The 27295-nt window shown below is 40.6% G+C and overlaps 2 protein-coding genes across 2 annotated transcripts; one reads left to right on the forward strand and one right to left on the reverse strand.

Moving 5' to 3' along the window:
• Positions 1–1145: 1145 nt before the first annotated feature.
• On the reverse strand, positions 1146–13506 carry ctbs (chitobiase, di-N-acetyl). Its single transcript, XM_084012330.1, has 7 exons — positions 13286–13506; positions 11881–12019; positions 11433–11641; positions 11059–11230; positions 10858–10955; positions 2902–3063; positions 1146–1685 (listed from the first exon to the last, which is right to left on the reverse strand). The coding sequence occupies exons 1-7, from the start codon at positions 13403–13405 to the stop codon at positions 1497–1499; spliced, it is 1089 nt and encodes a 362-aa protein (XP_083868456.1). The 5' UTR covers positions 13406–13506; the 3' UTR covers positions 1146–1496.
• A 1895-nt stretch (positions 13507–15401) lies between these two features.
• Positions 15402–25623, forward strand: vtg2 (vitellogenin 2; the record flags this gene model as incomplete). Its single annotated transcript, XM_084012331.1, has 34 exons — positions 15402–15441; positions 15797–15817; positions 15949–16100; positions 16720–16971; positions 17055–17216; positions 17307–17455; positions 17562–17712; positions 17811–17968; positions 18054–18219; positions 18318–18443; positions 18567–18785; positions 18877–19094; positions 19185–19282; positions 19366–19490; positions 19669–19770; positions 19863–19982; positions 20071–20257; positions 20326–20419; positions 20542–20727; positions 20821–20971; positions 21061–21277; positions 21361–21809; positions 22316–22360; positions 22441–22509; positions 22604–22810; positions 22905–23047; positions 23232–23370; positions 23455–23584; positions 23678–23861; positions 23965–24059; positions 24143–24237; positions 24340–24505; positions 24655–24816; positions 25441–25623. 34 exons carry the CDS (start codon positions 15402–15404, stop codon positions 25551–25553), a joined length of 5091 nt encoding a protein of 1696 aa, XP_083868457.1. The 3' UTR covers positions 25554–25623.
• Positions 25624–27295: the final 1672 nt, after the last annotated feature.

The following is a 27295-nucleotide window of genomic DNA, read 5'->3' on the forward strand; positions in this document are numbered from 1 at the left end:
AAAAAGTCATAGTATATGATGTTGAAAAAAGTATGTTGAAAATTAAAAAAAGTTAGTATAGTTTGTCGGATTTTTTTTTTTAAAGTCAGTATAATTTGTCAAAAGTAAGTAAAAAGTCCTAGTATAGTTTGTCAAAAGTAAATTAAAAGTCATAGTATAGTTTGTCCAAAAAGTCATAGTATAGTTTGTCAAAAGTAAGTAAAAAGTCATAGTATAGTTTGTCCAAAAAGTCATAGTATAGTTTGTCAAAAGTAAGTAAAAAGTCATAGTATAGTTTGTCAAAAGTAAGTAAAAAGTCATAGTATAGTTTGTCAAAAGTAAGTAAAAAGTCATAGTATAGTTTGTCCAAAAAGTCATAGTATAGTTTGTCAAAAGTAAGTAAAAAGTCATAGTATAGTTTGTCAAAAGTAAGTAAAAAGTCATAGTATAGTTTGTCAAAAGTAAGTAAAAAGTCATAGTATAGTTTGTCCAAAAAGTCATAGTATAGTTTGTCAAAAGTAAGTAAAAAGTCATAGTATAGTTTGTCAAAAGTAAGTAAAAAGTCATAGTATAGTTTGTCCAAAAAGTCATAGTATAGTTTGTCAAAAGTAAGTAAAAAGTCATAGTATAGTTTGTCCAAAAAGTCATAGTATAGTTTGTCAAAAGTAAGTAAAAAGTCATAGTATAGTTTGTCAAAAGTAAGTAAAAAGTCATAGTATAGTTTGTCCAAAAGTAAGTAAAAAGTCGTAGTATAGTTTGTCAAAAGTAAGTAAAAAGTCATAGTATAGTTTGTCAAAAGTAAAAAGTCATAGTATAGTTTGTCAAAAGTAAGTAAAAAGTCATAGTATAGTTTGTCAAAAGTAAATTAAAAGTCATAGTATAGTTTGTCCAAAAAGTCATAGTATAGTTTGTCAAAAGTAAGTAAAAAGTCATAGTATAGTTTGTCCAAAAAGTCATAGTATAGTTTGTCAAAAGTAAGTAAAAAGTCATAGTATAGTTTGTCAAAAGTAAGTAAAAAGTCGTAGTATAGTTTGTCAAAAGTAAGTAAAAAGTCACAGTATAGTTTGTCAAAAGTAAGTAAAAAGTCATAGTATAGTTTGTCAAAAGTAAGTAAAAAGTCATAGTATAGTTTGTCAAAAAAAGTCACTTACATATGTTTTTTTTTATGAATATTTTATTCATTAAAAAGGTGCAAAAATATCAATAAGCTCAGTAGCAGTCAATCAAAAATACCTTCCATGTTGCATTAAACTGATTGGTTGTCTCTCTTTCCCCCCAAGAATCTGTTATTTCACTTTGGGCAGAGGAATGTCTGCTACGAGGCAACATTCAATGACAACGACGAGACTACATTCAAGGACAACAGCAATAAAAGCCACAATAAAGCCTGAAGTGCAAGTATGCATCCCTGAACAGAGGGAATCCACACCCCATCGCTGCTACAAAGGGATATATTGACTTAACAACAAACAGGAGGGGTGATGTACATTTCTGCAAGAGTGTCAAGTGTATCCCAGCTAGCATCCTAAGAGTGCATTCCACATCTCGGCGGTCTGCTGCCTGGCAACCGGTTCATCGCTGTAGTCCAGGATGTTACCGTTCCACATGCCAATGCCCCTCAAACCTTTCGCTTTCACCGACTCTGCCTTGGGACAGATACTCTGTGGGTCATCATACCAAACCTGATGAATCTGTCCTTTCTGGTCCTGAGGAGAAACGTTAAATAGATTACATCTCACACACAATAAAACTTTTTTATATGTTGAATCTTAATGTTATTGTCTTTTACATGTTTTCTCATTAAAAAAGGGAACAGGAGGTCAACAGGAGAAAGTGACTGGTTGCCAGGCAACTGGTGGCACCTAGTGACTGATGGAAGGACTACATTCTGTTAATGCTACTTCAAATGTCATAAAAAAAAAAGTAGTATCTTAGGATGGCGAAAAAAAGTATTTTAAAAAAAATGGGAAAAATCATGGAAAATGTCATAAAAAGTATAATTTGTCTTAAAAAAATAATTTCAAAACCATCATAAAATGTCAAAATGTACAGGTACAAGTGATGAATTAGTGGTATGGATGTTATCAACAGTACAAATGGATGTGTAAGGCGCCGATCAGACTGGATACCTGGAGCTTTACCATGATCTCGGTATCAGTACTTGAGCTTTATGGGAAGTTGTTTTCATTGTTTAAAAAAAAATTAAATAAAACTTTTAACGAGTGTATGTTTAATGGTTTGTGTTAAGCTAACAATAGTGCTTAGTAGACGGCAAAGAAGACATCTGATTGGGCAACACAACGGGAGTATGCCTTGCGTTTTCACCTGTAAAACACTCACACACTGTCTACATTTATCCATATCTACCTGTAGAGACGCATATTTATGAATCTGAAAATAATGCATTTTTACAACTTCATGAAGCTGTAGTACACAAACTCTTTGGTAAAATATACCTTTTGCAACTAGGCTACAGAATGCAATAACTTGGAAAACATTTAAATTGATTTATGAACATTCAACAGTTCTTAAGACCCCAGGCAACATCCTACTAAGATGATAAACAATAAATTGATAACCAATGCTGATCAGATGACAGAAGACTTTAAAAGCCAACAAGAAGACGTTCAGCAGAAAGTTTTATGGCTGTTTCCAAGAGGTGATCTGTTCTATTTGGGAAGTCTGGCGGATGGCGGCACTCTGGACTGGATGAACTCTGAAATGTCTGCCTGATTTATTGAGTCGTAATTAATCAGGACTACAAGAGATGAAGTTAGTCAAGCTTAAATTTGACAGACGGACAAATAATCCATGAACTAGGGGCCCAATTATCTACCTATTACAACATCTTACCCAAGTTGTATATTTTTCAGCAAATTAAAGCAAAATTAAGACTTAAACTATACATTAAAGACAACATACCTTGTAATTGAAGTAAGGAGCTTGCTGCTCGTCATCCCAGAGCCTGCCGGACATTGAGCCGTTGACCTGCTTCATGATCCACTTGTATGTTTTCTGTTTTCCAGCTGCATCACTGCAGGGAGCTCCCCGGAAAGGCACTTTGATCAGAGAACATACTCCATCCTGTTTACGAAAAAACATTTTCAGTGTTTTCAGTGTAAATATACAAAAGCAGTAGCATGATTTGCCATTTTCCATGATGGAAAAAATGAAAAAACAACCTTACAAAAGACCGTAAATCACAGGAAAAAGAAAAGGCTGAGAGTAGCTAATTCATGTTGTATCACAAATTTGCCGATGTCACGTGTACACAATAAACAACGGAAGAAAATGACAAAATAGTTAATCCTCATGTGTTACATATAATGATTGTAGTAATAGCGGGAATAATAGAAACGATTACTGCGAACCATTAAGGGCTTAGTAGGTGAGGTAGAGGATTTCAATTTCTTTCTGGATTGCACAGGGAGTCAGTGCAGAGAAAACTATAAAGGAGTAATATGATCTCTTCTCCTAGTTTTTGTCAGTCATCACATGCTGCAGCCTTCTGGATCAATTGGACAGTTTTAGGAGACTTATTTGGGGCATTAAAGAATTCCAGCAGGATTTGCTTGATTTTTAAACGTTTGAACTTTTGCATAACATTCTGTATTTTATACACAAAGGCAATTAAATTGCTTAATTTAATACATTAAACCACAGGAATGGGGTTATTTTATGTTGATGGTGTTCAATTTCTTTTCATCAACAAATCCTCATGATGGCGCAAGAGGAAATGTCAGATGATCACCAAAGTTATTAGGATTTCATCCACTAGGTACCATGGATATCTATAAATATATTTCATGGCAATCCATCCAAGACCATGACCTCATTTGTCAACACATTACACTGAAATGTCACCAAAGAAAACCCCCCCCCCCAAAAATGAGGCAGATGGAACCGAAGAGCCTGGTCTGCTCTAGATTTCTGCTCAGAGGCCTTCGAACCGGACCTCCTCCGCCCGGCGCAAGATCCTGAAGGAGGCTGTGCTCCGCCGCTCCGGTCGGTTTCCTCGCCCGGACCCGGCGGGGAATCACACTCCAACCTCCGATGCCACTGGCTGCCAGGTGAGCCAGAAACCGTCACCCCCCCGCCCCCTTTTTTCGCCCACCACATTAATAATTGGAGACTCAATAATTAAAAACATCCGCTTCTTCAATGCCGCAACGCATTGTTTTCCCGGAGCCACCGTCCCCGGCATACTGGACAAACTCCCAGCACTGCTGAACTCTCTCGGGCCCTCCATCCAACGTGTCATAGTGCACGTTGGATCAAATGATGCAGGTAGAAAGCAGTCCGAGCTGACCAAAACTGATTTTAAAGATCTTTTTAGGTTTTTAACAAACTGTGGAAAGTCCGTTTTCATTTCCGGTCCGATTCCAACTCTGGCCCGCGGAGTAGAACGTTTTAGCCGAATCCTCAGCCTCAACACATGGCTCCAGTCCTCCTGCACTGCCCACAACTTAGGTTTTATCGACAATTTTAATCTGTTCTGGAATCGTTCCTCCCTTTTTAGAGCTGACGGGGTTCATCCGAGCTGGCTAGGTAGCAACATTTTAACAGACTATAGCTGTGTCCCAATTCAGGGTCTGCAGCCTTCGGAGGACCCAGCCTACGTGGTCTACGGAGGCGACACCTTCGGAGACTCCTCCGAAGGCTGGGTCAACCGTCGGTAAATGGGACGGTCTAACCAACGGAGCATTTCCTGATTGCGTCGCGACGTCATCACTTCTGCCGGCCAAGCCCGGGAAAAACACCGGTCAAAACAAAAATACGACAGACGAACATGATGGAGAGTTTTTAATATATATATATATATATATTTTTTTTTTCTTCTTTTTTTTCTTTTAATTTAATTTAATTTTTTTTTTTTTGAGCAAGAGGAGAGGCGGCTGCGGCGACACCGGCGGCTTGTTTATCTCCGGCTGGGAGAGCTGTGGGGAGGTAACGTTAAAGCTGTTATTTTAACCCATATTAATGTTCATACATAGCTAGCGTAGTACGTGGTAATTAATATATTCCCCGTTAATAAATGATACCGCTAAGTGACGAGCCATATTAAGTATAGATTGACATGGATAATGTCATTTAACCATAAGACTTAATACAGGGTTCGTACAGGTGCTTAAAATGTAAAATCTTTGAAAATGCTGTAATTTTAATGCTGTTTTTCAAGGTCTGAAAAGTGCTTGAATTTAAGTCTAAATCCTTGGCTTATAAAGTGATTGAATTGAATAGTAAAATGTGTACGAATCCTGTAAATAACCCTGACTTAATTCAATATTTTATTCTTGCCTCTCTTTTAAACATTTTAGTGACATGGCATCCGTCGATTGCATCAGCCCTGCAAACCCCGATGATGGACGATGTGGTGGACAGTGGAGACATGCATCCCACACCCCCCACCTCCCAGATGATGTCCCACTCAGAGCCAGAAGAGTCCAGGGTCCTCCATCCAGTCCAGCAGCACCACCAGGGACTCCTGCTCAGTCAATACTGTATATATGTTCTCTGTAAATAGTTATTTCTGCTGATCTTTTGTAAATAGTTCTACATGTTAAGAACACCCACTTGTCAAAAGTTATTGTAACTTTGTAAATATTTGTTAATTACACAAAAAATAAATTATTTTCTTGTCACTGAAAAGCAGTTCAAAAGTTGACTTTAGTTGTAAATAAGAAATGGAACAGATAATGTTACAGGTTATAATATTTTAATTTAACTATATACAATATTTGGAAAAGAAAATGGTACAATACAATATTTTTAATTAACAATTTAAATTACAAATCAACACAGAACTTAATCGAACAGAAAAAAAACATCCACCCCCCCAAAAAATTCAACGCCTCTCAACCAGTCTCTCCAATAAACTAAAAAGTCTCTCCATCCCCTCTCTTTCTCCTTTCCTCGCTCTCCCTCTGTAACTTCATGTCCTCCCTGATCAAATCCAGCATTCATCTGTTTTCCTCTTTCTTGCTGCTGTCGGTGGTCCCGTGTTCTTGGCCTCAACAGGTGGTCGTTCTCATCCCGGACCCGGAGTTTGATCAAATCCTCAGTCTGCTCCTTGCTCTCTACAACAAAACGACATGTAAAGCACATTTCCTGTTATGTCAACATGCAAAATGATTGTACGATATAATAACGATATTAACAGTAATAATGATCCCACGGTTAGCTCTGTATTCAATCCAAACGTCGGAGCGGACTGTAGCCTACACAACTTACGAGTACAAATTAACTTAACAGCTCCACGGTTACAATAAGATATAAGTTACCATCGGAGCTTGTAACATTTAAAAGTGAAGGGTTTTAGGCTTACGTTACGTTTAAAGGCTAACGTTAACTGAGCTCCTCGTATCAATAGCCTTAAGCTACATCACGTAGCTGGCCCTACACTCCGGTGGCTACACGTATTAGCATTATTAACTTCACGTATTTTAACACGCAAATGTGTCTTAAGGCCCCTTGAACGTCCGACGTTAAGCAAAAACCCGTTACTTACATTTAAATGTGTATTCGGCACTGCTGCCGGTGCCGGAGCTGCTGCCGTCTTTCGCCGCCATTGTTGGTTGAACAGCGGCGCGCAAAGCATCTTGGGATATGGGAGGCCGCGAAGGATAGTAGCGGTGCATCCTCTGAATACGGGGGAAAGGAGGACACATTTGGAGGCCGCATTTGGAGGAGCCTTCGAATTTAGACGAATTGGGACAGCCTTCGCGCAGCTCTGTGACGTAAGCGGCCTTCAAATGCAGCCTCCGAAGGATGCAGACCCTGAATTGGGACACAGCTTATATCCTCTATGCTGTCCAATCTGACACACGTGCGTGACTGTTGACCTGCCACGCCCCCCCGGTCCCCGACAAGTCTTCTTCGCCGCTCATACACGCCCCTCCCTCAGTGACCCCAGTGGCACAGGACAGTATTCATACCATCCCAACCATCATCTCACATAGACAATTGAAACCCAGGACTGTTTTTAGATCAAACTGTGTTTTTAACATTCCGATTGGAAAACGCGATGAGCGCACGTTCAGCACAGACGTTAAATTGGCTGTGCTGAATGTGCGCTCTCTTTTAAACAAGTCTTTTATCATAAATGATATAATTTTAGACAATAACCTGGACAGCATTTTCCTTACGGAGACATGGCTTGGCACTGATGCACCTGTTGTTCTCACTGAGGCTTCCCCACCGAATTTTAACTTTTTATTTTCAACTAGGGGGTGCAGAAGAGGGGGCGGCACTGCTTCAATTACAAAGAACAATATGAACACTAACGAAGTAGTTTTTAACAGTTACTCTTCATTTGAGTACCATGCCTTCGTTTTTAGCAGCCCACCTATTCTCTGTATAACAGTCTACCGACCACCCCAGTACTCCACTTCATTCATCAGGGAATTTTCAGAACTTTTATCAATTATTCATACCACTTTTAACAGAATTTTAATAACCGGTGATTTTAATTTACACGTGGACATCTCCTCAGACTCACTGTCTAGAGACTTTTTAAACCTTTTACACTGCCTTGATTTTAAGCAACATGTGACGCAGTCGACCCACAGCAGAGGGCGCACCTTGGACCTGGTTATATCTTATGGCCTGTCCATTGGTGCGCCCTCTGTTGTGGACCTGGCTGTATCTGACCACTTTTGTGTGTTTTTTACAATCACCAGTTTTAATCAGCGGGAGGCCCCGGTGAGAACAGTGAAGAAACGCTACCTAACTTCTGAAGTGGCTGCAAATTTTATTCAGATATTACAAAGCACTCCTGCCGAAATTTTACCAGCACCCTGCGATTTTATCACTGACCATTTTAACAATAAGATAAAGTCAACACTGGACTCAGTGGCTCCACCTTTTATTAAAACAATTAAAACAAGACCTACACCACCATGGAGAACCGAGGACATTAAAAAACTCAAAAGGGAATGCAGGAGTGCTGAAAGGAGATGGAGGAAATGCAAGTTAACTGTTCACTATGAAATTTTACGTCAACACCTCAAAATTTACAATAACGCAGTCAAACAAGCAAGATTTCCCACTTCCAAAAATTGATCACTGATCATAAAAATAACCCCAAATTTTTATTCTCCACAATCGATCTTTTAACAAACACAAATTTTAAAAAATCCTCTAAGACACCAGATAACGTCCTTTGCGAGGACTTTGCAGACCACTTCAGAAGAAAAATCAATGACATCAGATCCAGTCTTTTATCCCAACAGCTTTTAACACCTGGATCATTGCTTTTACCGGAGGAAACACTGGAGAGTTTTGCCCTGGTTGATGCGAGGACACTTGGTCGAGTTTTCTCCCAGGTAAAGCCCACAACCTGCCTTTTAGATCCAATTCCCACACCGTTTTTTAAAACACTCTATGGATTCTTTGAGGAACAGCTGTTGTATTTGGTGAATTGCTCTCTTCAGACGGGTGTCTTCCCCACCTCCTTTAAAACGGCGGTGGTGAAGCCCCTTCTGAAGAAGAGTGATTTAGACCCCAATGTCTTAAATAACTACCGGCCTGTATCCAACTTACCATTTTTAAGTAAAATTTTGGAAAAACTTGTTTTTAATCAAGTAAATGATTTCTTAAACTCAAACCATATTTTAGAGACTCATCAGTCTGGTTTTAGGAGGAACCACAGTACAGAGACAGCACTTTTAAAGATTTTAAATGACATCAGGTGTAATTTAGATACCGTAATCATAAACTCACAGTCCTGGTACTACTGGATCTAACCGCCGCCTTCGATACAGTAGACCATCACATTTTATTAAATAGACTGAGGAACCTGGTCGGCCTCTCTGGTACTGTTTTTAACTGGTTCACGTCCTACCTTACTGATCGAAGTTTCTTTGTAAGTATGGATACATGTTCCTCAGAAACCCATAAGATAAAGTGTGGGGTTCCCCAAGGGTCAATTTTAGGTCCAACTCTTTTTAACCTTTACATGCTTCCCCTTGGGGACGTCATCAGGAGACACGGCATCAGCTTTCATAGCTATGCTGACGATACGCAACTGTACATGGCTGTGTCTCCTGATGACACAGGGCCAATTGATGCCCTTTTTAACTGCATTGTAGACATCAAGTCATGGATGGCAGCAAACTTCCTACAGCTCAACCAGGAAAAAACAGAGGTTTTAGTCATTGGTCCTGAAGGCCAGAGAGAGAAACTTTTACCAAAGTTACAGGATTTTAAACCCTCAAAATCTATAAAGAATCTGGGTGTGATTTTTGACTCTGAGCTCACTTTTATTCCACACATCAAAAACATAACAAAGATAGGTTTTTACCATCTTAAGAATATAGCCAGAGTCCGCCCGTTTCTCTCTCAGGCCAGTACGGAGGTGCTGATGCATGCTTTTATCTCATGTCGTTTAGATTATTGTAATGCCCTGCTCTCTGGTCTTCCCAAAAAGAACATGTACAATTTACAACTACTACAGAACTCAGCCGCACGCGTGCTGACGAGGACCAGAGGGCGGGAGCACATTACACCAGTTTTAAAATCGCTGCATTGGCTCCCTGTGCGCTTCAGGATCGATTTTAAGGTTCTTTTACTAGTTTTTAAATGTCTTAATGGTCTCGGGCCTTCTTATTTGTCTGCACAAATTTTACCCTATCAACCCTCGCGGACCCTGAGGTCCTCCGGTGCTGGCCTTTTAACCATACCACTAGTCAGAACCAAAACACACGGGGAGGCGGCATTCAGTTACCATGGCCCCCGATTGTGGAACAGCCTGCCGGAGAACCTCAGGGCCGCAGAGAATGTTGATGTTTTTAAAAAGAGGCTCAAGACCCACCTTTTTAATCAAGCTTTTAACTGACTTGTTTAATTCCTTTTATGCTTCTTACATTTTTTATTATTATTCTATTTTATATTATCTATTTTAGCTTATCCTGCTTTACTGTTTTATATATTTTATTTATTTTTATTGTTTTATTTATTGGGTCTATTTTACTTTATTTTATACATCTTTATGAATTTTACTGTTTTTGTTGTTTTATTGTTTTATTCCCTCAGATTTTAGCTTCTACCTTTGACCTTATTTTACTGTTTTAGCCCCTCGATTTTCCAGTGTTTCCTCCTGGGGGCCTACCACACCGGGAGTTATTTCTGGTCCAACGTTGGGGGTGCTGTCCTGTGGACGGCCATGGCCCGGGTGGTTGGAGAGCTCTACACCGTGGTGTGGAGCCTCCTGTCTGCCTGGGCTGGGGTGGTCCCTGTGGCGGCGCCCCCTGCAGGCATGGACCATGATTCCTCTCGGTGTGTACGGCCCCCAAAGGTAGCTTCTTCCTCACCTCAGATCTCGATGCCCAGCCATGTCTCCTCAGCAACAGTTAGTGTTGCTGAGGAGACATGCCCAGCCATGTCTCCTCAGCAACAGTTAGTGTTTGTGTGTGGGTGTGTATTTGTGTGTGTATGTTTATGTGTGTGGGTGTGTATTTGTGTGTGTATGTTTATGTGTGTGGGTGTGTATGTCTCTGTGTATCTCTGTCTATATATTTGTGGGGGTGGGAGGTTTTGGTTTCGTGGTGTTCTTTGTTGCTCACATCTTGTTTTGTTTTTGTTTTGTTTGCTTTTATTTTTTGTGAGGCACTTTGTGCTACTATATGTATGAAAAGTGCCATATAAATAAAGTCTGATTTGATTTGATTTGATTAAAGCCTATTAAAGCAGTATTTTCTCTCCACTAGATGGCGCTGTAACTCTTGCTCCTGGGTGATGTTGGGACTTTGAACATGTATTAACTCTGAAAATCATGAGCGTGTTCTAGTCATGCTCAATATGTAAAGTGTCCTGAGATAATATCCTGTTGTGACACTATAAATAAAATTGAATTGAATCGTTTAAATGAACAAATCTTACTTCGGAAAAATTGAGGCAAGGGTAGTCATAACCGTACCACGGCACTCCCATCACGAGCTTCTTTGGATCGATCTTCAGACTCAAAAACTGGTCATAACCTTAAAAGGAAAAGACAGCAGGCGTCTCATTAAGTGGTGCTGGATAGATCTGCATTGACAAGCCGATTTACACTCATGCATCACCAACAACTCGACAACAAACCGTTCAGCGTTTGAGAGAACGGGGCGTTCGCCATCGCAATACAGTCCCCTGAGATCTGGCTCTGTTCATCATAGGACATCACAAACAGCAGGTCGCAGGATTCAGCAATGGCAACGTAATCGTAGCAGCGCTTGTCGATGCAATTTGGTGACCAGGCAACATCGAATGAGACCTTGAGATCAGGATAAGAAGAATAAAATGTTGAGATTAGACAGGTTGTGGAAGGCTGACACCACCTCATTGGTTCATATTCTTGCCTGGTTGATTCCTATTTAGGCCGATGGAGGGATTTAAGGGTTTCCCCAGACGTCATCGGGGAAAAAGAAGGAAGCAACATGCGTTATTAGAGGACCTCATTAAAACTGTGTGGTCACCTGGGAGCCTGGGATCTCGCTGTGGAAGGCCTCAGTGGTCTCTTTGACCAGGCTTGTCAACGCGTGGTACTCTGGCGAATCCGTGATCACCGCTTGTTCGATGTCGATGTTGATCCCATCCATAAACGTACTCTTGGCCAAGTTGACCTTCTCCATTATCCACGACGTCCTGTTATGTTGGTCCACAATGAAGGGGAGGTGAACGTCACCTTACGCCACAGACAAGAATAGAGAGAGATGGAAATATTGAAAAGGACTATTTTTTGGGGTTCCATAAAAAAATGATGCCCTCTATTCTAATTGGATGGAAATGGAAAAGGAGGATGAATTGTAAGATTGATGTAGACAGCGTGTTTAGCCCTTGATTTAAAGTGAGAATAATGGACAGTACTCTACAAATCAATTAATTCCATAGTGAATTAAGTAAAAAAGTATGAAGTCCTCCTACCTTTAAGTACAACCCGTGCTCCTTTGGAGTGAGCATGACACATGAGATCAGCGTCGTATTTTCCAAATGTCGCTACCGTCGTCACCATGCTCCAGTTGTAGGACTTCCATGCCTTCCCACCCACGTCAAACACAAACACCTGAAAACACAGACACGTAACCGTTAGTCATACTTTGTTACTGTCCCTCTCATTTTCTTTCAAGCAATTTCTCTGACAAGGCCTGTCATTTTTGAAAGTAAAATGCTTCTTACTGATGTTTACGTATGAAATCTGTTAGCAGCTGACAATTTGTAAAACAGAGTTTCTATTAGAAAAAAAGCAGAAGTAGTGGTGTAAAGGTACATGGCAGCTGTTATTAATGATATTAGTTGCAAGTCAAATAGTCTCCAACAAGAATGAATAAATATCAAATGTTGATGATTGTGCAGCAAAAAATTGGTACACTTTGATATGAGAGTTTGAAGCAACAACAAGGTGGCTGCAGTCGAAAAGTCTATTTTGCTCCTAACTGAAGAAGTGACCCGGAAGTAAACAAGTGGCCGCCATGATAAGGGCTGTTCGGATTCTCTAAATGCAAAGAAAAGGAGCTCCAATGCTTCCTTTCAGAGCTCCTTCAGCATAGGATGCAACGTACCTTCCTATACCAAAGGAAAGGAGATCACACCGACCCACAATTCCTTGCAAGTTATTGGAATTGTGTTGCTAAATGTGTGTGGACAGTGATAATAATTGAATGGTATTTTTATTTATTTCAATCATGTTACAAATGTTTGACAGAAACGAAACTAAAAACACAAATGAAATGTAAAAACAGCAAAAGGTCAAACAGGAAGGAGGAGCTGCTGGACCTGAAGCCGGTCAGTGAACCAGCTGCTTATAAAACCAACAACATGTGGAGAAGTGGACGATGTGCTTTATGTAGTCCATTATTGTAGTTTCTCCAGCGCAGACGTCAGTGCCGATCATCAGCTGTCATCATCATCGGGCGCATGATAATGACGTAGCTTAGAGTGAAAGTACAGTCGGATTCTCTGAGCACCGCGGTCGACTTTTCATAAATCCTTTTGAGTTCTCCTTCCAACTTTCCTTAACCCCGTGACGTTTTCCCCAGAGGTCAAGGAATAGGAGTTAGGACCTATTTTTTAGACTATTCGTCTGCAACCATAGTCCAAGAGCCCAAATGTGCCCCCCCAAAAAGGGAACCTTTTCAAATAACAAATGGCCATAAATCAATGACAGGCCTCGTAGAAAAAGAGGAACAGCTGATTTCGAAACTCACAAAATGACAGCAGAAAAGTTCAGTAAAAATGAAACCTCATCTATTATAACTGCATGTTAGAAAAGTCAGTTATCAGTCATGTGCTGCAGGTGGAGGATCAGCAACGCCGTGTTTTTAAACAATACCTCAAAGTCTCTCTCCTCGCGGATGTTTTGACAGAGCTCCGGTCTCGCGCACGGACACGCGCTCGTCCTGCAGACCAGGAAGATTAGCGACGACAGCACACACAGAGGAAAGCGGGACATTTTCAACGTGGAAGGAAGTCGGACTTTAGAGCTGTCAATAAAATATATACACCCGAACTGTTAAAAACACACGCAAATCACGCCAGCCTGCCTGATCCCTTCTGTACGGTGGCTGACATGGGACAACCCTCATGCATTTTTAACCGCGAGGTAGTTGATAACCAAAAGCTTACCGAAACGCTGTCATTACATACAATAAAAATGCATTAAATTGCCTTTAAACAGGAATATAAATATGTGTATAATATAAGTGCAATGGGCCTGGAATCTCGTCAGGCTATTAACGAACTACACTACGGTCGCGCGAGCTCAAGTATACACAACGAGGACTCGTCGACGTGATGACGTTTTGTAGTCTCATTCAGCAAACTGGCATTTTAAAGACGAACAAAAGCTTCAAACGTCACGAAGGGGATATTTACTGACGTGTTTTATCTTAAGCTTGTGCTATATTTTGTTTTGTTATGTAATTTTTTTTCTGTTATATTGTTTTTTTTTTTAATGTTTTACCGTTTTTTACAGTTCAATTCAGTCCTCAAAATACTCAACAGTCATATTCTAAAAAATTAATTCCCAATATCATTATACGAACGCGAATAGGCTACTGAATAAATTACATTCATATTTATATTTTGGATTTAGTACTTTTTCTTACTGATGTTAGGTATCTACAGGCTTGCTCCAACAATATTTTGTTGTACTTGTACACATTATGAATACAGAATGTGGGCTGTTATTCGTGTGCAGCGGTTTGTTATACAGGTGACAACTGAGTGCATTTAGTATTAGTACTTCTTGTGTTCAAAGGCAAGTGAGTGATAACGTGGATGCAATTTAATGGTCTTGACCTGTGGGGCAGCACTGTCACCTCACAGCGAGAGGGTCCCGGGTTCGATTCCCGGTTCGTCGCCATCTTTTTTCCTTCTTTTCCACCAGTGTTTTCTTTTCCTTGGTTGTTTTGGACCTCCTCGTTTCGGTTTTTAAGGAGGAATTGGAAGCTTGTTGCTACTTCCCTCCGCCTCCCCCCTGTGATAGTGGAACGACCCAAGGGGGGAGGGGCTCTGTGTGTGCACGAACACAGCCCTGCGTGCTGATTGGACAGGATGATCCGGGCGCTGTTGATATTTTACAAAACAAACAACATGCTCTACCTGCACGTAGAGGCACTTTTCTAAAACCCGATGATTTATGTTGTTCTATCGGAGCGTAGTGTCGGCTTCAGTGAATATGATAAAAAAAAATGTTGCCAACTGGGACTTTAATTTCACCGTGATTTTCTTTGTCATAATTAATTATATATACAGTATATATATTATTGTAGCATAAAGTAATACTTTAAAAATTGTCATGTCATTGGAAAATTTGTGCTCTACATTCTTTGACACAGTAATAAAATATTAAAATATTAGAAAAAGATTTTCAATGTGATAAGACTTTGAACCATGCGTGCATAAGAGATAGGATGTTTGTTTGGATGGTCAATAGTTTCTGGGTCAAGCTGGCAGGACACAGTGACATTTTATTGAAAGACTTGAATGTCCACGTTTATGCAGCTGAAACCATTCTAAATAAGCATATATATATATATATATATATATATATATATATATATATATATATATATATATATATATATATATATATATATTTCTGTTGATTAAAATGCATATAGTACATATTTATATCTATTCATCCATCCATCCATTGACAGACAGACAGACAGACAGAATACAATAATAAATAAATGTCTAAAAGTGTGAAAATACTAAAATGGCTTATGCAACAAGAATTTGGGACATTGAGCTGTTGCAACATGGCATTTCTTATTTTTGTCTTACTCTGTTTGTTTAATCTGCACGGTCAGGGCATGGTAACATCAATGACAATGCAAGTTGATATTAAGTTAATGATACATTTCAATGGGTAAACAGTCAGCAAAAAAAGGCTTTAAAAGGAAGCAGTCGTTCTGTCAGGTTGTCAATCACATTCACCAGCCATGAAGGTGTTTGTCCTTGCATTCACTGTGGCCCTTGCTGGTGAGTAGGTCTTGATGCCTTTGAAACTAAATCAACTTAGATTTAACTTATAATTAAAGTAATTAATCAATTAATGAAATATTGCTTTTTGTAGAAAGACATAATAGCACTGCCATGTAAATGAGTTCATGGCATTTCACAACTGTTCTTGTGTTTTTTGTGGACAAATATAAGACAATAAATTATTAAGAGGACTACTCCTGCACCTGCTGACAGTGTAATGCTGTTGATATATGACTGATGCTAGCAGAAATATAGGCCTTGAGTTCGCTTTACCAACTTTCTTCCCAGTTAAATAAAGTATGTATCTTGTTTGTCACGAAAACCAAATTAACATTTCATTCCTATTTTGTAGCGGGGTACCAGGTCAACTTTGGTAAGTTGTCATTCTGTTAAAAAACATTTAATTCAGCTGTATAAGTGTAGAACGATTCTGTTTCTCAGTTTCAAAATGTTCTTGAAATGCAAATTCAATCACTAGTTTGTTTTTCTTGTCTTTTCTTGCAGCTCCAGAATTTGCCACTGGAAAGACATACGTCTACAAATATGAAGCCCTCGTTATGGGTGGCCTACCTGAGGAGGGTCTGGCTCGGGCCGGAGTTAAAGTCCGGAGCAAAGTTTTGATCAGTGCATTGACTGCAGACACCTTCATCCTGAAGGTAAAGACCATTGAAATGATTTGTACAATCGCTCAACTGTGCAATGCTCTTCCATTAATAGTGCATTTATACTGTACATTTCAATATTCACTGATGCCTGTAAAGTTGGAATATTTTGTTTTCAGACTCAATCCTCTGTTTATTCCTATTTAAATGCATCAGTAATCGCTTTTGAACAGGTGCACTGATTACATTATGTGTCAGTTACCCAGGTGAAGTTAATTCATGCATAACATTTGTTTGGCGCTATAAAAGACAAAACATTTGCAAATGATTCCAACTTGAAAGAGCTTTCTTCTCACTCTTACTTCTCAGCATTTTTTATTCCCTTTACTCTGTGGCTCATTTCTTGTTTTTGTTATTTAATTGTACTGTTTGTATATATTGAAGTATATATTGTAGCATTATGTACACAATTTACTTCTATTTTACATTGTCCTTTATTTCATAAAAAAATTAATATTGTCTTATATAAAAGAGCTGCTGTAATGTAGGAACTTCCCCCATGGAGTGATAAAAATATTTTCTGATGATGATGTGAAAACAATTCATTCATGAATAATCGCAAGTGGCTGACAAACAAGCAAGTGTTCATTCAAACTGTCACTCTTCCTTACAGCTTGTAGACCCGGAAATCTTTGAGTACAGTGGCATTTGGCCCAAAGATGCTTTCATCCCAGCTTCCAAGCTCACCTCAGCCCTGGCTGCTCAGCTCTTGACACCCATCAAGTTTGAGTATGCTGGCGGTGTGGTTGGCAAAGTATTTGCACCAGCTGGAATCTCCGCAACTGTGCTGAACGTCTACAGAGGAATCCTCAACATCTTCCAGCTGAACATCAAGAAGACTCAGAATGTCTACGAGCTGCAAGAGGTAACGATAGCAAACTTCTCCGTAGAATTCCACCCACAAAATGTCCACAATAAACTGACTGTTTGGATTGTTTTGTGAACTAGGCTGGAGCACAGGGCGTGTGCAAGACCCACTACATCATCAGCGAGGATGCAAAGGCCGAACGCATCATGTTGACCAAGACTAGGGACCTGAACAACTGCCAGGAGAGAATCATGAAGGACATTGGCTTGGCTTACACTGAGAAATGCGTGGAGTGTGAGGCTGTAAGAGCTATTTCCTTCTCACTTCATAATCTCTAATACGCTATGGTCCCGGACACTTATAGTTTCATATTGTGGGTCTTCTATACGCAGAGAGGAAAGGCCCTGAAGGGAACTGCTGCCGCTAACTACGTCATTAAGCCAGCAGCCACCGGTGCTCTGATCTTGGAGGCAGCTGTTACAGAGCTCATCCAGTTCTCCCCCTTAAACATCATGAACGGCGCTGCTCAGATGGAGGCGAAGTATGTGGTTTAAATTTAAAAGAAGAGTGCAGCAACAGTGTTGTCAGCACTATTCTCATTACAGTGTCACGGTACAGATTGATGTAGCGCTCATGTATACTCACAGGCAAACCCTGACCTTCGTGGAGATGGAGAAGACCCTAGTGGCACCCATCAGAGCTGAATATCTTCACCGTGGATCCCTGCAGTACGAGTTCGGCAGCGAGCTTCTCCAGACACCCATCCAGCTTCTGAGGATCAGCAATGCCGAGGCTCAGGTACTTCAGGGAATAGTCCCTCTTCCTCCCCTACAGATTTTTCTTGAATTCATCCTGTGGGAACAAACGTTAAGATGGGAAATATTTTGTCCAAACAGATTGTTGAGACTCTGAACCACCTGGTGACCTTCAACGTGGCCAAGGTCCACGAAGATGCCCCTCTCAAGTTCATTGAGCTCATTCAGCTGCTGCGTGTGGCAAGATTTGAAAGTATTGAGGCCCTCTGGAGTAAGTTCAGAACTTCAGCTGATCACAGGTAATTGGGACTTTCATTCAGAGAAGAGCCATGATAAATAGGTACCATAGATAATATAATCAGGTAATATGTATTTCCCCCTCAGGCACTGGATTCTGAATGCTGTCCCTGGCATTGGTACTCATGCTGCTCTGAGGTTCCTCAAGGAGAAGTTCCTCACTGGAGAGCTCACTATTGCCGAAGTTGCTCAAGCGCTGCTGGCGTCCGTTCACATGGTGACCGCCGACCTCGAGGCCATCAGGCTTGCCGAGGTAAGTCAGCGTTAAAACGTTTTTTTTTCTGGAATGTGTAATAAGTTATGAACAAGGAGACACATAATCATCAATTCTTTACTTTCACCACTCCTCAGGGCCTGGCTTTGAACGCTAAGATCCAAGAAAACCCAGTTCTGCGTGAGATTGCCATGCTGGGCTATGGCACCCTGATTGCTAAATACTGTGCAGAGAACCCAACATGCCCAGCTGAGTTATTGAGAGTATGTACCATTTTTAACTTGCCATTCAATTTAAATTCAGCCATCAGTGAATTGTGACACATATTTTACATATATACTACATGTTTATATATATATATAAATACTTTTTTTCCCCTTCCCCAGCCCATCCATGAACTTGCTATCTCAGCTACTTCCAGAGGTGAAATTGAGGAGCTGGCTCTCATCCTCAAAGTCCTCGGTAATGCTGGACATCCTGCCAGCCTGAAGCCAATCATGAAGTTCCTGCCCGGCTTCGGAAGTCATGCCGCTGCTCTGCCACACAGAGTTCACATCGATGCTGCTCTGGCCCTGAGGAACATTGCCAAGAAGGAGCCCAAGATGGTGAGACTGCTGATTTTCCTATTCCTGCCATCAGTAAGAACGAATACACTTAAGACCTGTTTTACTCACAACGTTCATCTTTGTGATTTAGGTCCAGGAAATAGCCGTTCAGCTGTTCATGGACAGGGCTCTCCACGCAGAGCTCCGTATGCTTGCCACCATGGTACTGTTTGAGACCAAGCTGCCAATGGGTCTGGTGACTACTCTTGCCGACGCCCTCTTGAAAGAAAAGGATCTGCAGGTTGCTAGCTTTGTCTACTCTTACCTGAAGGCCATGACCAGGAACACCGCTCCCGACTATGCCACTCTGTGAGAATTTATACTAATTATTATTATTTGTTTTTTTTTTGCTGCAATGGTAGCAGCAGTAATCAATACGTTTGAATGTTCCACTTTCAGTGCTGCTGCCAGTAACGTTGCTGTGAGGATCCTCAGCCCCAAGTTCGACAGACTGAGCTACCGCTTCAGCAGAGCTCTCTATATGGATACCTACCAGAGTAAGAGCATTACGGGATTATTTGTCATCAGAGATCTCAGATCAAAACTTGTAGTTTGATGGTTTGCCTGTTTTCCACTGCAGACGCCTGGATGATGGGTGCCGCTGCCAGCGCCTTCTATGTCAACGATGCTGCAACGATTCTGCCAAAGGCTGTCATGGGCAAAGTTCGCACCTACCTTGCAGGAGCTTATGCTGATGTTCTTGAGGTAATCTTACATAGCTAGTTAATGACATTTCACAATGAAAGGCACTTACACATATGGCATGTGCGTCTAAGTCTTACACACCTTTGCACCATGCACTGTAACCAATCATATTAGCAAAAAAATAAATAAAATCTCATAATACTCACCCATCAAATGCTGTTTTCCCTTTTTCCCCCAGCTTGGAGTGAGAACTGAGGGCATACAGGAGTCCCTTCTGAAAATCCACAAGCTTCCCGAGAATGCTGACAGGATGACCAAGATGAAGCAAATTATGAAAGCTGTAAGTTAAAGTCATCACTCTGATGCAAACATGATTTTTTCATTTTTACGGATTTTATCTTTATATTCCATTTACTTTTCTTCTTTGCACAGCTTTCCGATTGGAGAGCTCATCCCTCCAGCCAGCCCCTGGCCTCTGTGTATGTGAAATTCTTCGGACAGGAAATTGCATTCGCCAACATCGACAAAGCCATAGTTGATCAGATTATTGAGGTACGGCATCACCGTATTCTACTGTACAGTGAATACATGCATTACAAACTGAATATCTGTTGTCTTACAAGAAGTTTTGTGTTTACAGCTTGCCAGTGGACCAGCAATTCACACCTATGGCAGGAAGGCTTTGGACGCTCTACTGGAGGGCTTTGCATTCCATTACAATAAACCACTTCTGGTTGCTGAGGTTCGCCGCATCCTCCCCACCACCGTTGGTCTGCCCATGGAGCTCAGTTTCTACACTGCTGCTGTGGCTGCCGCATCTGTTGAATGTAAGTTGCATTTAGGTAGCTTATATGTTGCTCATTTGAAAAATGATACTGAAAATGTGTTTCCGCAGTCCAAGCTGCTGTGACACCACCTCTGGCTGCCAACTTTCACCCTGCCCAGCTTCTGAAGTCTGACATTAACATGAGGGCTGCCATTACTCCAAGGTAAACCAGGTGTATCTTACTTAACTCATTCAACTTCTACTCATCGGAATAAATGTAACTTTCAAAGACAAATGTTTTCAGGGAGCTCATCCTTGAACCTGATTTGTTTCCGTCCCTTGCAGTGTTTCCATGCATACCTATGCAGTGATGGGAGTGAATACTGCTTTCATCCAGGCTGCTCTGCTGTCAAGAGCAAGAGTTCACACAATTGTTCCTGCAAAGATGGAAGCCAGAATTGAGATGATTAGGGGCAACTTCAAGCTTCAGCTGCTGCCAGTCCAGGGCATCGACAAGATTGCATCTGCACTGTAGGCCCTTTTCCTTTTGGCCAGGTCAAAACCGATATGACCCGCTTTTGAAAATCTATGTTCTTGAAAAAATTTTTTTCCTTTCTCCAACAGTGTGGAGACTTTTGCAATTGCAAGAAATGTGGAGGACCTCGCAGCTGCCAAATACACACCAATGATTCCAGCTGCAGCTGCTGCTCAGGTGTCAAGGGAGGCCTTCTCTTCAAAGATTTCAGGGATGTCATCCTCTTTCGAAAGTGGCTTTGTGAGTTTGATTTCCTAACCACCTTTTCCAACACGAGCATTTACCCTTTTCCCAAATAACAGTGGTGACCTCTGTTTTTGATTTTACAGTCAGCATCATCTGAAGTCATTACTGTTGACCGCCCAAGTAAATTTGTCCAGAAACTGAAATTCCCCAAGGCCTTTGAGAAGAAAATGTGCGCTGAAATGGAAACCTTCGGTATCAAGGCGTGCACTGAGATTGAATCTCGCAACGCTGCTTTCATCAGAAACTGCCCACTCTACGCCATGATTGGAAAACATGCCATCATGGTTGAGGTTGCTCCAGGCAAGTGAAATGGATGGGGGGGTTATATTACTGGCATAAGTATAATTGCTTAAAAATAACATTATTATCTAATCCGGTTGCAGCTGTTGGACCAGTCATAGAGAAGATTGAAATCGAGGTTCAGGTTGGAGAAAAAGCAGCAGAGAAGATCATCAAAGTGATAAACATGAGCGAGGAAGAGGAAATTCTTGAGGACAAGAACGTCCTGATGAAACTCAAGAAAATCTTGGTTCCCGGTCTGAAGAACAGGACAGCTTCCTCCAGCTCCAGCAGCTCCAGCTCCAGCAGCTCCCGCTCCAGCAGCTCCCGCTCCAGCAGCTCCCGCTCCAGCCTCTCTTCCTCTGCATCATCCTCCTCCAGCTCCTCTCGCCGCCAGAGCAAGATAGCCGACATTACAACTCCACTCAGCAAGGCATCAAAGAGGCTGAGCAGCTCCTCCAGCTCCAGCTCACGCTCTAACAGTCGTTCATCTCTCCTCTCCAGCAGCCGCTCCTCTAGCTCCAGCTCCTCCAGGTCCAGCGCATGGTCCAAGGTGAGACAGTGAAAGTAATGTACTCTTGTAATTATTGCCCCAAACCTCTACACAGTAACTTAAATAAGGTGAAACCAGTGAACAATAGAGAATGTGTAGTGATTTAAGATCCAGAACCTGTTTGGCTTTATATAATACTGCAATGCTTCTGGACACCTTGGAGTGTATATGTTTTATGTGCGATTTCCAGTTTAGTTTTTCATCAATTGTTACCCCGAGGAATTTTATTTGACTAACTCTTTCAATGTCCCCCATCAATCCGTATCTTTATTTGTTAATTTATTCTGCAGTTTCCAAATAACATTAATTTTGTTTTGCATAAGTTTAAAGATAATTTATTAATATTGAACCATAATTTTAATTTGCTCATTTCTAAATTGATCACCTCTACTAATTGATATAAATCATCACCAGAAAAAAAAATATGTTTGTATCGTCAGCAAACAAAACAAGCTTCAACACTTTTGATACATAGCATAAATCTACTGTTTTTGTTTCTATTGCAGCAACAACTGAATGAATATAAGTTTACCAAGAACCACATCCACCAGGTAATTATCAGATTGACGAGAGAGCCACATCATGTCCATCGTGTTTGAGTGGGCTAAATGTTTGGTTTCTTTATTTTCAGCACGCCATCTCCGCACAACGTGCCATCAGCAAGAGCAGCGCCTACAGCTTTGAGACCATCTACAATAAGGTAAGTGGTCAGACCGAAGCCATTCACAGTCTCTTGTGTTCGGTGGGAAAATCTAAAGTGTCATTGATGTGGCTCTCCGGCGTTCAACTTTTAGGCCAAGTATCTCTCTAATGCTGTCGCCCCTGTTGTGACCGTCCTCATCCGTGCTGTGAGAGCCGACCACAAGGTTCAGGGATACCAGATTGCAGCTTACCTCGACAGAGCTACTGCTAGACTGCAGATCATTTTTGCCAACCTGGCTGAGAACGACCACTGGAGAATGTGTGCCGATGGCATAATGCTGAGCTACCACAAACTGATGGTAAAACAACGTTGATTCTGTGACTAGGCATCAGTTGTGCAGTCTGATCTTTTTGATGTTTGATCATTTTAAATCTGATTTTAAACACCCTCAGGCCAAGTTTGCGTGGGGCATTGAGTGCAAACAATTCGAGACCGAGATCACGGCGGAGACTGGTCTTGTGGGTAAAGATCCTGCAGTGCGTGTGAAGGTTACCTGGGACAAACTGCCAAAGACCATGAAGCGCTACGCAAAGGAGTAATGTCACGCACTAATACAGATTTTAAAAAGTGTTCATTTCCTGTTGAATGTTGAAAACAAAGTAATGAGTTTCTAAATACGCTCTGCAACTACCTTTATTCAGGCAACCTGGATGTAGACGTGACCTCCATCTACCACACATGGCTTAAGAATAATAACCTTAACCTTTATGCATACCTAGGATCTCCGAGTTGATTTCCCGCATCGCAAAGGAATATGGAATAAGCCAGGCAAAGGTCAAAAATGTTCGCAATGAGATCAAACTGTCTGTGGCTGCTGCTTCTGATAGAAGCCTGCATGTTGTTCTGAAGACACCAAAGGTGCGTTTTTACTGCGTTATTATTTACACTAAGAAAAATGTCTGCATCATACTCTGTCACACAGTTTGTATTTTAACATTACAGAGGACCGTTTACAAACTCAACGTGGGAATCCCCATTGCTCTGCCAATCAAAGACACCGCCGCTGAACTAGAACTGTTCCCGAACAATTGGGCCGAAAAGTTCACCTACATGCTCACCAAGGCCCATGCAGGTGAAAACATTAACAGACAACAGGTTTTTACTGAATAGTCAAGCTGATCGGTAAATAATTAACTCATGATTCATCTTTTCTTCCCACTCACAGCTGAATGCACCATGGTCAAAGACAGACTGGTCACATTCAACCACAGGAAATACAAGAATGAGATGCCCCACTCTTGCTCCCAGGTTTTGGCTCAGGATTGTACCTCAGAACTTAAATTTGTTGTTCTGCTGAAGAGGGATCAAGCACTGGAACAAAACCACATCAATGTGAAGATCGCAAACCTGTAAGAACAACAACTATTTAGATCCACATTATAGGAATAGTCCCTGGGGAAAAAAAGACAAGAAATTAACTGTAATACATGTATTTCTATTGTTTTCCAACAGTGACGTGGAGCTGTATCCAAAGGACAGTGTTATCATGGTGAAGCTCAACGGAGTAGAAATCCCCGTCAGCAACCTCCCATATCAGCATCCCACAGGTATTCTGCTATTTCAAATTTAACTGTCATACTCAAATTATTCAGTTTGTTTAAAAAAAAAATCACATTTGCGTTCATTTTAGACAAAATTCAGATCAGACAGAAAGGTGAGGGCATAGCTCTCCATGGTCCCAGTCATGGTCTCCAGGAGGTCTACCTTGATCTGAATGTCCTGAAGGTGATACAAACAAATCGGACTACTATCTTTTTTTCTAAATATTTAATTAAATATATATTTTTATATCCATACAAATGCCTAACAGTTTGAGGGGTTTTCCAGGTTAAAGTTGTGGACTGGATGAAAGGACAGACCTGTGGACTCTGTGGAAAGGCTGACGGTGAAATCAGACAGGAGTACCGCACACCCAACGAACGCCTGACCAAGGACGCAGTCAGCTTCGCTCATTCCTGGGTTGTGCCTGGAAAGAGCTGCCGCGATGCCTCCGGTAATACTCAGCAGACCTGCTTCACCCATCTCTATTAGAGTATTTGTACCCAGAATGGCAAAATGCAGCACATAAAGAAAACCATTAAAGGCTACTGTTATAGGTTAACACGTGTTTTTATAGTGCGTTCCTTTTCAACCCTTTTCCAGAGTGTTTCATGAAGCTGGAGTCTGTGAAGCTGGAGAAGCAGGTGGTCCTACATGGTCAGGAGTCCAAATGCTACTCTGTCGAGCCCGTGCTGCGCTGCCTGCCTGGCTGCGTTCCAGTGAGGACCAGCACCGCCACTGTCGGCTACCACTGCGTTCCCACTGGTGAGTCTGCAACAAATCACAGCCAGTTCACAAAACTACATAGTTACACATAATCTGATTATTTTATATGGTGCCTAATAGAGGTGTAACGATTCATTCGATGCATCGATGAATCGATTGTCAGTCGTATCGATTCAATTTAATCGATCTGCTAAAATAAATAAATAGAATGAATTGTTTTGGCTTCACCAATATCAATGCGTTTAATCGAATGAATCGTGATTCTTAATTATAATTAATGTTTTAATACGTTTAAGACACTCTCTCCCCTGCCAGCATGTAGTCTACTGAAAAATGTTCAAAATAACTGAGCATTACATTTTTTTTGTATTCAGCATAAAATATTATGCAGGACTACTTTTTTATAGAATAATTATGTTAAATAAGTAATTCTGTGGTCTGTTTATTTTTTCACCTTTCAGAAGAATACAGATCGTCTCACTCGCATTATTGCATGTTTATTTCATGGATATAGAATTTTGGTAAAAAGTTACTGAATCGAATCGAAAAAAAATTGTCCTTGAATCGAATCCCAAACTACTGTATCGTTAATCAAATCGCTGTGAAGCTATTGAGATTCACACCCCTAGTGTCTAACTGTGTTACTCTCTTCATTAATTGCAGATTCTAACCTGAACAGCGTTGCGGGTCAGAGCAGCATCTTTGGGAAGAGCAGTGACCTGAGTGAAACTGCAGCTGTCCACCTGGCCTGTCGCTGCAACGCTCAGTGTGCTTAATCCCTTCAGTTATATTGTGTTTTGATCTGTAAAATTCTTCGTTTGAACTGTACATTTAAGGAAATTACAGAAGCATGTGTTGTCTAAAGTCAGCATTTGACATTTCCAATAAAGTACACTGAAAGATCATTTGCACTGGGAAGTCATTCATTATCCATGTTGAAATGACACACAGCTCAAATAAATGAATACGAAATGTTTTAAACCAACAGGCAAGAGTAATTTCCGCTTCTTATTGCTACATCAAATATATGCAGAACACTGTTCCTCTCACCCCCACAAAATACTTTTCTTCTAATCTTAGATAGTGAAAAGTCATAAAAGTCTAAACTGTGTAGTCATAAAGACATAGTCTGAATGAAAACGAAAACGGTCGGCCTTGCTTTGGCCTATATATTTTACACAATGGAGTCTAGTTCTACTAGTACAATGTTACAGTCAATTATTATTGTCTGAAATATTGAAGCTCACTCAAGAAATAATATCATATTACAAGATAGACATGGATATACAGTATATAAAATGGTGTAAATGCATATATCAAAATGAACTCCTGTTAGTATTCAATTAAACTACCGGTCATAAAAAAAAAACAGCAAACACTGTGCGAGATGATAATGGTATATGATAATGGTATAGTATTAAAGTATATGAATTACTACACAACACAACACTTAAGTCAGACCTTTATGTCTGCACATAAATTTGAACAAACTTTGTTTATGCAATTTGGCTTTTGTAGGGTATAAATATGACATAGCATGCCGATGAGGGAACTTCAGAGGTACTGGTGGGTTGTTTTGCCCCGTTTCCAGTCTAATCTAGGCTAAATAGTAGGGCTGTTCGATTTTGCCCAAAAATAAAATTTTCTTCTCTCAAAATCCGATTTTCGATTACGAGTATTTTGTGAAATGACAAAAGGCAAAGAAATTATTTAAAATATGCTGTTTTTTATTGAACATTTTGCAGATAATTACCCCATTGGGATTTGAGTGAAAACCTTGCTCTTATTAAACAAAAAATCCCTCAAGGGATTAATATAAAGAACAATTAATGAACTTTTGCCATCTGGCTTTGCTCCAAGTTATCTTCTTGTAGACCTCTTGTAAACAAAAAAAAAACAAAAAAAACAATCCCTTTGGGATTAAGAGAAAAAAACTCACTTTCACATGTATCTTAAGGTGTGTCCATTAAACAAAAATGAATGAATAAAGTGCTTTATAAAGTAAACTTTAACTTTTTGAAAAATCGATTTTTACAATTTTCACGTTTTTAACATCGTCCTAACTACATAATCGCGATTACGATTTAAAATCGATTAATCGAACAGGCCTACTAAATAGCTATCTGGCTGCAAGGGGATAGTCATATTTACCAAACAGACATGAGAGGAGTTACCGATCTTCTCATCTAACTCTCAAAGAGAGTTCTGTCACTGAGCATTCAAAGCGACGTCATGGAGGAAGGTGCTCTTTGAGAAGTTGTGTTTCAATTAAAACAACACTACCAACTTTATAATTAACTATAATGACCTCGTCAACAGGGAGGGAGGGGTTGAGCTGTGTCTCAGGGGTTGAGCGAGTCATCCTCAATCAGAAAATCGCTGGTTGGAATGCAGACTCCTCTGCCATCTGTGTGTGAATGGGGAAATGTAGACTCAATGTAGTGTAAAGCACTGACGAGGTTTCAGAAGCAGCAGAGATAAGCAGTCAGTGGGCAAATCGCTGTTTACTGAAGAGAAC

This window comes from Eutrigla gurnardus (assembly GCF_963514095.1).
Source record: "Eutrigla gurnardus genome assembly, chromosome: 6".
In the NCBI taxonomy this organism is placed as follows: Eukaryota; Metazoa; Chordata; class Actinopteri; order Perciformes; family Triglidae; genus Eutrigla; species Eutrigla gurnardus.